We start from the raw sequence: 12384 nt of genomic DNA on the forward strand, positions 1-12384 counted from the left end.
ATGAGGAGCAGGATATAAAGTACTGGTAAGCCACAAGTCACGTGGCAAGGTATAGATTTATAGAAATGGGTTAAGATATAAGAACTAGATAGCAAGAAGCCTGAGCCATTAGGCCAAACATTTTAAATAATATAAGCATCTGTGTTTATTTGAGTTTGAGTGGCTGCTGGCCCAGGCAGGACTGGAGATAACTCTAGCAACACATTCGGACATCCTCAAGTATAGTTTAGATAATCTCTAGATGACTTACCCTACCTTGAACAAGGTAAATCCTATGTTGGTGGTTATTATATTCTGATGTTTAGCCAATATCTGGACACATTCTGTCTGGTTGCAAATGGTTTCTGATTATTTTCTGCCTGGGGTTGATTGGATCTTCATATGGGGAGGGCTGTGTTCACTCGGTCACTGTACTGCATTGAAGAATGAAATAGTCCTATGAAGAGTAAGTGTAACCACACCATGTACTGTGTGTGTCCCTGTCCCTGCTTAGGTTGATCCTGGGGCAGATCTGGAGCCAGGCTGTGCTAATGAGTGCACAGACGATCACATCTGAAACCACAAGTACCACCACCACCACACACATCACCAAAGTAAGTGGAGCAAACACCGACAAGCATTATTCTGGATAGATGGAAAAAGACATTGGCCGTCAAAACCTCTGACAGATTGGGCTGCACAAGGAATCCATTATTGCCTATCAGATGTCAAGCTAGCTGTATTAAAAGTCAGCTTTGAAACATCTGTCTCTACCATGAACTTATCATCCTATGCCAGTTTCGACAGAGGATTCCTTCTGGTATCCTTGATGCTCACCCCAGGGTGGGCATAGAGTAGATCTCATAGAAACTGGGCCTACTAAACCCAAAGAACTCTACTTTTGAAAGTCAACATGTTGAATGCCTGTGGCAGACTGCTAGTTCAGTCCTGGGAGAGTGAACAACAGTGGCACCTCACACTTCCACCACCTTCTGCCATTACCCCAGTGAGTAACTCACAGAGGCCTTTCCGTTTCCTTTTAGACTGTGAAAGGAGGCATTTCGGAGACAAGAATTGAGAAGCGAATAGTCATCACAGGAGATGCTGACATTGACCATGACCAGGTAGTACGCTTGAGATAGTAAAGGCTCTGACAGAGAAGTAAATGTGAACATGGTGGCCTTTCGGTTCCCAGTGCTGATCTTCTAGTTCAGCATGTATTCTAAAATAGTGTCTGAATTAACTTTCCAGTATATGATTTTTGAATCCTTCTGTAATCATTGTACCTCATTGTTAATTGTGGGTATAGATTTAGCTCATAAGTCTACACCTTGCTACTGCTCATGCATGTCCCACCTCCTTTTTGTTTTTACCCTTCTGTGGTTTCCTGGGGATAGGCGCTGGCTCAGGCAATTAAAGAGGCCAAAGAGCAGCACCCCGACATGTCAGTGACCAAAGTAGTGGTCCATAAAGAGACAGAAATCACACCAGAAGATGGAGAGGATTGACCAGAGGTAAGAGGTGACGCTGATTCTCTAGGCTTGCCTCGGCTGGCATGTGGCATGGGGCACCTCCCTCCCATCCTTCGCCCCATCCCCCCCTCCTTTGTTCTCTCGCTGGCGTTTGTGGGGCTGGCTGGCGAGGAGATGGGGAACTGTGTGTGGGTACCAGGGTGCCTCTGCTGTGGAGAATCCATCTTCAGAGCTGTGTTCGCACCCACGCCAGCTAGAGGGGAAGGGAAAGCAAGGTCCTTGCTTGCCGGGTCTCACCGCTGCTCTTTTCGCCTGGGCTTTGCATTCTTCTCATTACCCAAATTTGAATTACCAAATTTGATTTCAGTGCCGGGTGGCCTTATTAAAAACTGAAGCAGCAGGTTCTCCTGAGAAGCTGAATTTGTGTTCCCACTCGTAGAGAAACTAGCCGTCCTCCTTCACGCTTTGGGCGACAGCATCGTCCTTGGAAGTGCGCTCTTCCAAGACAAATGTCTATGCTTCAGACTGATCTAATTTGAAACTGAGCACTAACTTTCCTTTTGAATGCCTTACATTTCCTGTATTCTGTGAGTGGCTTGCCCCATTGTATACTATTTTGACCCCAGTGGAGGCAGAAATGCAGATTTGTGGTCCTGTTTTCCTCCTGAAAGTGCATGCCTTGCCGGTCTGTGTGACTAGCATCATGAGCAGACTCTGCCCTCTGTGTGTGCACAGCCTTGTTATGTATACTGACCTGCCATGTGAGAACTCAGGTGGCCGTACGCATCCCTAGGTGGACTGTAAATGCTGAGTGCCCTCGCAGCTACTGATGCATGTACTTCTAGAATAAGACATCAAAAAGAGATTGTCTAGATCTGTTTCTGAAGCATTTAGGTTAATGAATAATACCTCTTTTTTTTTTTTTAATAAGAAAAGAGCCGGCAGTGGTGGCACACGCCATTGATCCCAGCACTTAGGAGGCAGAGGCAGATGGATCTCTGTGAGTTCAAGGCCAGCCTGGTCTACAGAGCGAGATCCAGGACAGGCACCAAAACTACACAGAGAAACCCTGTCTCGAAAACCAAACAAAATAAATAAATAAATGAATGAATGAATAAATAAATAAATAAATAAGAAAAAAAATGCTAAACTCACTCAGATTCAAATTAATAGGATTCTTGAAAGATGGGAAAAAAGTGAAAGCGAGAAAAGTTTTTTTTTTTCTCCAATGGGCTTTGGCCACTTGGGTGACGTAATTTTGTGCTGTAATATAACAGCTTCCCGTCAGACTGAGCATTTTCACTTCCACGGGACTTTCTGTAATGACTCGGATGTTTTCAAATGAGAAACTAACACAATCTTTCCTCCCACAGGAATAACTTAGCTTGCACATGAACCCAGTCATATAAACCGTTAGGAAAACCGGAGCCTATGTGGAGTTCCCTCTTCTAACCCAACTGACTTGCATCTGTCCGTGGAAAATTCCAGGAGAACTGACCTTGACCATTAATGAAAGACACTGGCAGAGAGATCTTCCCATCATAAAGCAATCCGAGTCAGCATCACTAAACTGATGATACTGCATGAAGCGATGATAAAAATCACAAAAGAACCACACTTTTAATTTTCACCAAAATATCTGTTTTCAACTCTACCTGCACGTTCATAACCAACAGTGTAAACCGTGATCTCATGTAACACATCAACAACTCATGCCTTTCATAGTTTATTATTAAAGTCTCAACAAAATCGCAGTTTCATAGGTGACAAATTCTCTGTTTACAAATAATGACCCTAAAACGCTATCAGCCGTCTAGGTCCGGTGTGTCAGATTTACCCCAGATTAGATGTGCCAATAACCAATTTTATTCAGTGAACAACTTGAATCTTGTCCTTGTCTAATCTGGCTTTATTATTCTCACCCATAAGCAGTAATGACTCTCTGACCCTCTAGAAATATTTAATGCTTACAATCTTGCTTTGTGTCTCTAATTTGTTATAAGGTAGAACTGATTTTAGCACATTGATGTAATTTCTTCCTAGTCATTCGCTCTGGTCTGCGTTCAATCCAGAAAGATTCCCAGAATTACCTAAGCAAACCCTCAATATGTAAATTATGATTGTTTGGGGAAGAAAACCTGTATTTTTGTTAGTTTACAATATTATAAGAATTCACTCCAGGAATACTTGTCGGGCTACTTTTGCTTTTTTGTTTTTTCTTTTCCTTGTATTTTGTTCATGGATTATTTTTTTTTTCTTCTTTTACTTGAACGAAAAGGTGTTTTATTTACCAATCTGGTCCATATTTACAATCTAGTTCAGAGCCAAGCCTTAAATTGTACAGAATTTCCACTGTAATTAAACTGTTTAGTGTGTAGTTATAAAGAGCCTCCAGAAAGATATATTCTCCATTACACTGTCAACTGCATCACAGCCCGTCGTGAATGATGTCACCGCCTCGCGAAATAAAAATGGCAAATGCATTGAAAGCTCTAATCTTCCATGTGGCGTGATTTCAGTCTTGTGTGGTTTAGCCCAGAGTTCCCATTCACATTGCAGCAAAGGCTTCATCTAGCTGGAATAGAGAGAGAGAGTCTTTCTAGGCAGGGTTAGAGATCCACACATTCAGCCTAGAATACACAGGCCTAGGAGGGGTTGAGGGCAACAGCAAATACAGTTATGTAAATATTCAGCTACTGACCGTGGCTTCAAAAGGGCATTAAAGACTCTCGTTTTCCGTTTTATGAGGAATGGGACTTTATGTTTCTGAGTACTTTTAGTGTATCCAAGAATCATTGCTCTTAAGAAAGCTACTTTGGCTGTTATATCAATAATGGCAGGCACGCAGTTGAGCAAGAGGGACATGGAAAACTTCTGTGACAACCCCTACCCCTAGCCCCCACCCAAAAAAAAGAAAGTAACCATCTAGACAGGAAGCCATAGAAGAGAACTCTTAAAAAGGATGCTGAAGTGTAGCTCTCCACAATTGATGGCTTCTGGGGTGGGTGCGGAAGAGGAGGGACTCAGTTCCACTTTAAGGGCAGGCCCCGGGAGTTTGACCATGTTTTAGTGAGTATGTAGATACACAAATTGCACTTAGGTTCTTTGTTGTTTGGTTGTTGTTTCTTCTTTTGTTGGGGATGGTCACAAGGCCAGGGGCAGACATGGAAAGGCTGGGGAATGAGTGTGATTGGAGTGTATGATGTGAAATTCCCAAAGAATCAATAAAAATGTTACATGGAAAAAAATAGAAAACACTATTCTTTTAAGATATCAGCTCCTCATAAATGAGAAAGTGGGTGTTACAAGAGAGAATGTGACCTCTTCCAGCTGCTCAGTCATATCACACTCCTCACATGGTGGGAGGAAAGCTAAGAACCAAAGTAATGCCTGCTTTTATTGACATCTTCCATGTCATGATTTACCTAGCTTTCTGACTTAAAAAAAAAAAAAATTGGAGCTGGGGATTTATAGCTAAATGGTAAAGTGCCTGCCATACAAGTGTAAGAAATGAATTTGGACACCAGAACCCATTTTTAAAAAGTCAGGGTGGGGGGCAGGGCTGGAGAGACGGCTCAAAGGTTAAGAGCACTTTCTGCTCTTGCAGAGGACCCACGTTTGGTTCCTAGCACCCACATGGCAGCTCACAACCAGTTGTCACTGTAGTTCCAGGGACCCCAAAATGCTCTTCTGGCCTCTGCAGGCACCAGGCATGCACATACATACAGGCAAACACTGATACACATAAAAATAAATTCTTTTTAAAAATCCAGTGTGGCAATGTGTGCTTGTGATTCCATTGCTGGGGAGGTGGAGACTGGGATTGTTGTTTACTGGCCAGCCAGACTGGCCTAATCAATGAGCTCCATACCAATGAGAGACCCTGTCTGAAAAGTCAAGGCAGAGGGCTCCTGAGGAATAACATCCGAGGTTACCTTGTAGCCACCACATTGCACATATGGATGCATAAACTCAAACATGCCCATAAGGACACACACATGATACCAAAACAAACAAACAAACAAGCAAAAACATTAGAAATGCTTAGAAAATTAAGTCCTGTCATTTGTCTCTGAAAGTATCAGCTCATCATTAAGCATCATTTTAACTGTGTCTGTGAGTAATAAAGCGTGTGTTCAAGGGATGAAGAGATGGTTCAGCAATTCAAAGCACTTGTTGCTCTTGTAGAGGACCCACGTCTGGTTCCCAGCACCCAGCTGGTAGCTCACAACCATCTGTAATGCCAGTGTGAAGGGATGTGGTGCTCTCTTCTGACCTCTGGGCACTAGGCCCACACATGATGCACAGACACATATGCAGGCAAGATGTTCATATCATAAACCTAAAGAACTTTCTAAGGTACATTCAAAAGTTAATACTTATTTAACATACAGAAATGGTATATGGTGTCCTGAGACAGCCTGCTTAGTTGGAATCCAAGTTCTGCTTACGATGGGTGTTCTTAACTAGGTGTTCCTAATACCTCCATATTTCTCACCTAACAATGACATGCACTGTCAAGAGAGTCATATTTTCAGCGTTGTTTTTCCTTCTCCACAATGCTCTTCACACTTCCCCCAGCTTCCACCAGTAATAAATAGGTTCCAAAGTCTCTCCTATATATTTAGGTATTTGTGATAGAAATACTTCCTTGTTAGCACTAAAACCATACTTTTTAATTATTTTATATGCTAATTACTATAAAATTAGCAGCTAGAGATAGAACACCCTGTGGTTTCTATGAGTCAGGAGTGTGTGTGTGTGTGTGTGTGTGTGTGTGTGTGTGTTGTTTTTGTCTGATTTAATGTCACTGCAGTCAGGGTGTCTGCTGTGTCTTGGAGTCTTATTCATTTGGGGAATTCTGTACTTCCAAACTCTCTGAAGAAGGATATACTTATAATTCTTCTACTCACTCTTGGTTGTTTTCATGGTATAGGGCTCTTCTTTGCTCCTTCAAAGCTGTGAACCAGGAAGAAACTCTAGCAGGTGTGTTTTAGTAATTCAGTGTCGTTAGGGATGAGTCTGTTACAGCACTGTCTTAACATGGTGCAGCCCAACCAAGGCTGTGGCTTCCCACTGTCATGGCAGCTTCTAATTAGATACAAGGCATGGCCCCTGCTCACAGTCTCTGCAAATTTTAATTTTTGATTCAGTGACTCATTGGCCACTACTAAGCATTCCCTGATCCAATAGTTTCAAAGCTAGGTTTCACTAATGTATAAAACAGGCTTATCCATGTGAAAGACTTAAGTAACCTTGAAGGAGTTAATATTACTACAGTGCTATGAAAATGACCTCAGACACACTTTCATAGACTAAAACAATTCCATTTCTGAGAGTGGTTTGCCTCACTGAGGAGTGTGCTTCTCTGTGCTCTCAGATTCAACTCCAGGGTGGCAAGTAAACCAGAATGTACAGTTCTTTTGAATAAGCAGGGAAAATCTTGCAAAGACAAGAACAGTGTGGCATGTGTAGCAGGGTGACACATGTTTTTACAGTGACAGATGTCTACAGAAACCCTAGCTGTTGTCTTAACAGCTCTTAAAAACCCTATGTATTTTCTCTAGACACACTGAGTGAATTGCTAGATGCAATGAAAAATCCTTCAAGTAAAATATTCCTGCTTCCACAGTGGCTCAGGGTCTAAGAGCACTAATTGCTCTTCTAAAGGACCTGGGTTCACTGGAAGCTCACAACAGTCTTTAACTCCAGTTCCAGAGGATCCAATACTTTCTTCTGGCCCCCATGGACACTGCACACACATGATACACTTGAATACACTCAGGCAAAAAAAAAAAACCAATACATATAAAATAAAAATAAATCTTTAAAAAAAATACTGCTTCCCATCCATGGTTCATCCTGGGTACCTGGCTATGTGGAGAAATCCTGATCCCTCCTTGCACTGGGATGAACAGACAGGACCCCAGAGATGCTGAGATAGCCTGCTACAGGGAGAGGAATGGGGACACCACAGCTGCTTTGGGCATCACAGGTCCTTTCACGTTCCCGTAAGAACTTACTCTTCCTTTCTCATCTGCATGCCTTTCAAATTTCAGAGCCCCTATGTCATGTACTGAGGGTCACTGAGATCATGCACCCTTTGGCTCCTTTTTAAAATAATTATTGCAGTCCACTGCCTTTGTTATATATCAACTTCTCCCTAGCATTTCTATAGCTATGGTAAGTCAATGTCAAATGTAGCTATATTTTTGAGTAACAAAAGAGAGTCTAGAACTTAAATCCAAAATTATTTCTAACTCACATTTCTAACTCACCAGGGATATATATATGTATATGTATATGTGTATATATATATATGTATATGTACATCCCTTCAATTATATGCTTTCTCACTACCTTAACCAATATAAGTGTCGACCTTGGTTGGTATAGAGATGACCTTGTACTTTAGTAGGTATTTATTTGGAAAGTAAAACTGGACTGTTCCATTTTTTAAAATATACTTTTATGACAAGTCATTGGTGTGCATAAAATTGTGATCTCAGAAATGACATTGGGTTTGACAGACAATATCTTATAGGAGCTCTGTGATTTAGCAGGAGTGATGAAAGAGCCGATGATCCTCCATGAGTGTGGTTATTGCACGCGCATTTATGTACACACACACTCAGCTCCATAAATGGGGATGAGAGCAGAAGAAATCTATCCCTCGTGGTTTCTTGTCCTTCTTCAGCCATCCTGCCATTGTTGCCTCGCGGATCCTTTAATGCCACAAAACTAACCACACAGACATTAGTCACCTTTCATCACTGTGACAAAAGACCTCAGATAAACGGTTGAAATGAAGACAAATTTTGGCTTTTGGTCTTAGCTAGTACATTGCCATGAAGCTGTGGTGAAAGAGGATATGACCTCAGCATGGGCATTTGACAGATGGTATCACTTACCTCATGACAGACAGAAAACAAAAAGAGGCAAGAGGCCCAGGATAAGACATACCCTTGAGCGACATGACCCCAGCAGATTGTGTTTTTCAGTATCCCAAAGTTTCCATACCCCCCAAGTCTCGTGAATTATAAACCCATCAACAGATTAATCCATTGATTAGGTCAAAGCCCTAATCACTTTTTAAAACTTGACCTGTAAAGATTGAATTCAAGACTAAGTCTTGAATACATGAACCATTAGGGGACATTTCATATCAAAATTATGACAAACACTACAGAGAATCTAATTTGATGACAAGAGGTCAAATGTGTAAATAAGCCTAACATAGAAGCAGATAAACAAACACAGCTCATTTGTATGGTGTCTTACTCATCCCATTGTGTAAGCTATGAGCTTAGGAGACTTTTCACACCCATCTCACGTGATTTCCTTAGCTTGCCAAAGGCATTTCTTTGACATATTAACTCTAACTATGGCTCCATACCTTGACTATTCTAGTATCCCATGGCCTAGTGTTCCCATAATTAAGCCTCGCATGTTCTCCAGCTCCCTACACTCCATCTTGCAATCTTTTAAGATGCAAAAATCTATCACTCTTGTGCAATGTGTATGCAGCTTTTCACTGAATTCCTTTTTTATTGCTTCTTAGGAATTCTCATACAATGTGCTTTCATCATCTCCATCGCCTCCCACAGCTCTTCCCAGATCTACCCCCTCTTCCAACTTTGTGACCTTTTGTAAAAATCTATCAAAACCAAAAAGTGCTGTAGTGGCTATGCTCTTAGTGAAAACTGATATAAATTGCTAATAGCTCCTAGGCTAGGGATAGGACTTCATGCCCACCTCCCTTCTCCATGCTGGCCTTTCATATGGTTTGGGCTTGCACAGGTCTTGTGTATGCCGTCACAGTTGCCGTGACTTCATATGGGCAGCTGAATTGTTATCTCCAGAAGGTAACATTTTCCTGTAGTCATCTACTGCTTCTGGCTCTTAGAGCCTTTCACAACTATCCCTGGCCTTGGAAGGACAGGAGAAGGTATACACGTCCATTTAGGGATGAGCATTCTGAAGTCTTTTACTCTCTGCACCTTTCCCATCCATGGGTCTCTGGGGTAATCACCATCTACTGCAAATAGAAGCTTATTTGATGAGGGTTGAATGATGCCATAATCTATGCATACAACAATAAATCATTAGGAGCTAGTTTAATACAAAGTCCATTTAACAAAATAATAGTTGTAGTTTCTCCCTAGGGCCTATCTAACCGTAGGTTCTTTGCCCAAAATTGATGCCAAATATGGCTTTCATCTTGATGAACAGACTTTAATCAGGAAGTAGCTGGTTACTCCCATGATGTTCATGCCACTTTTTCACCAGTGAGCAAGTCTGGTCCATCATTACTGTAGCTCATGGGGTTCACAACTAAGTAAGATTAATGGTGACTTTTCACATCTGGTAGCATGCATAGTGCCTTCCAGCAGACCTGAAGCTGTACACAGGCTATTCTATTCACATATCAAATATTATACCACTCACTCTCTGATCTCTATCCCTTCTGCAGCCCTATTTAAGTAATGAAACTATCTTCATCTGTTCACTTAGCCCTTGATTTTACTTTAGATCTCCCCTCAAACTTTCCTATCAGCTTTCCTTGTTTCATGCCCCCCAAACAGCATCATCATTCTTATTTTCTTGAGACAAGAACTTAATGCATAGCCTGTCCAACCTCAAACTCCCCATTGTCTTGCTTTGGCCTCCCAAGTGCTGATATTATAGATTCACATCACATCTGGATGTATAATTTTTACAAATGGACTTTTACACATCTGGAACCAACACTGTAAAATAAAAAAAAAAATACAATGGTTATAATTTGTACTTATCTGTAGATTCTTTGGTAGAATATCTTCTGCATGTCATGAGCCACAGATAGTAGTCCACCAATCACAGTTCCTATTAGAGTGGTGTTCAATCTGTGTACACATGACTGAATACAATGCTAACTGTTTCTTTGCCTAGTTTGAAACATCAGTTTTTTTCTGGATTTTTCTCTGAAGCCCAAATTGTTTATGGGGCTAGTAATGGTTCTGAAACAGGAAATATTTCCCCTGGAGGAGAAGTTCCTGATGGTAACACCTCCTTCTGCAGAGCCTTCATTAGCTCTGTATCCGTCATCCATGGGCCACTCCTTAAAATGGAGGCACTCCTCAGCAAGGCATGGCTTCCTCCTAAAGATCTGCCATTAAGAGTGACATGTTGCTTTTAGCTCCCTAACCAAACAGAGGATCATTACACATTTGGCGACCAGCCTCACTTTGGTTGACTTCACGCTTGAGTCAGTGTTAAAAACCTCATGTGTGTTTGAAAGAGGTCTCAGAACTGGCACTGTCCCATGAGAGACTGCTAAATTGTAGGATTCAGAAAATGTTCCTTTGGTGAACAGTGGAAGTCTGAACAACTCAAAATATCTTCTCAAAGCACATCCGACCTTCAGTCTGGAGACAGTAGAGATGAGAGAACACACAGGATGGTAACCTTGAAGTTATTTTTGGTGCCTCTATTCCATTTAGTTTAAGGTCCACTGAATCTGATTGTTCTTTCCTACTCTACTGTCAACCTACATCTCCTCTTGCCTGGACTATTGCATCAGATGTTCACAAGTCTCTAGAGCCTTCGCATCCACCACCACTATGTCACCAACTCAGTTATTTAGAGTGATCATTAATCGATTTTAAAAGCACCATTGTGAGACAACCAAAAGATCTTTAATGGGACCTTCTCAGTCATCCTCGAGGTTTAATTATAAACTCTTGAATTTGAGTCATCCCTATCACATTATCTCTCAAGTTTCTATTTATTCTCCTACTTCATACAATGTCATCTTATTTTTCTTTTCACCTGTGTGTATGTGCATGCATGTATGCATGCATGCATGTATGCTTATGTGTGTGTGGAACCACATGGGTAGGTGCATATGTGTGTAAGGTTGGAAGTGCATGCATGTGCACATGCATGTAGAGGCCCAAAATGTCTTCCTCCATCTACTGAAGCAAGGTCTCTGGCTGAACCCAGAGTTCATCATTTCCACACATCTGGAATAGCCAGTATGCACTAGGGGTTCTGTCTCTGCTTTCTGTGTGCTGGGATTACAGGTGGGTTGCCATACATACCCAGATATTATATGGGGTTTGAAGAGTTGAATTCTGGTCCTTCTGTCTACATGGCAATGGGTTTATCTGACAAGCAGCAGACATTTCCACCTGAGAGTTAGAAGTGGCTCACAAAGCTCCCTCATCTTGGCAGCTGACTAGGAAGCAGAGAGCTTGAGGAAGAGACGGGGCCAAGCTAGCACCCTCACTCTCTACCCTGGTGGCTCTGTCTGCCAGCTAGGCCCCATGTTCTTCAATCTTGCAAAGTAATCTCATCTTCAGGGAATAGACTTTAAACAGCAGAGTCTGGGAGAAGACTTCCACATTCAAACCATACCACTGTGCTTTCACCTCCATGCACACATCTTACACTGTCCTATGTCTAGTCTCAAGGACACATATTTTAACACCATCTTTTCTTTGATGAGAAGAAATAAGTGGCTAAATTAAAAGACCTCGGATTAGAAAGCAAATACTGGAGAAGCCGAAAAGTAGTACTGATTAGATTTGTCATTTTGAACAAGTAGCTGACTTCACTTCTATTTCAACTTTCCCATTGCACAATGAAGAAGAAAGGCTCCCTAGTTTCTAAATATTCCTTGAGCTCCTGGATTCATTACTTGTCTATGCTGCGATTAAACACCATGACCTATGCTGCTCATAGAAAGGAGGGTTCATTTGGGCTGATGGTTCCAGAGGCACAGGGGCCGATCACCTGCAAGGTGGGGAAGCATGGCAGCAGGCAGGCATGGTGGCCAGAGCAGCAAGCTGAGTGCTCACATCTCAAACAGCAAGCACAAGGCGGAGAGAGCACACTTAAAATGGTACAGGCCTTTAACCTCTCAAAACCTGTCTCCAGTGACATACTTTCT

The 12384-nt window shown here is 41.9% G+C and overlaps 1 protein-coding gene across 1 annotated transcript in view; it reads left to right on the forward strand.

The window, feature by feature from the left end:
- Epb41l3 (erythrocyte membrane protein band 4.1 like 3) overlaps positions 1-3947 on the forward strand; it is a 176235-nt gene extending 172288 nt beyond the window's left edge. The window contains 5 exon segments of the mRNA XM_037210183.1: positions 494-523; positions 525-593; positions 1023-1103; positions 1377-1493; positions 2825-3947. Of these exon segments, the coding sequence (XP_037066078.1) occupies positions 494-523; positions 525-593; positions 1023-1103; positions 1377-1487 (291 nt within the window). The 3' untranslated portion in view covers positions 1488-1493; positions 2825-3947.
- The last annotated feature ends 8437 nt before the right edge of the window (positions 3948-12384 follow it).

Source organism: Peromyscus leucopus, chromosome 13 (assembly GCF_004664715.2).
Source record: "Peromyscus leucopus breed LL Stock chromosome 13, UCI_PerLeu_2.1, whole genome shotgun sequence".
NCBI classification, from domain to species: Eukaryota; Metazoa; Chordata; class Mammalia; order Rodentia; family Cricetidae; genus Peromyscus; species Peromyscus leucopus.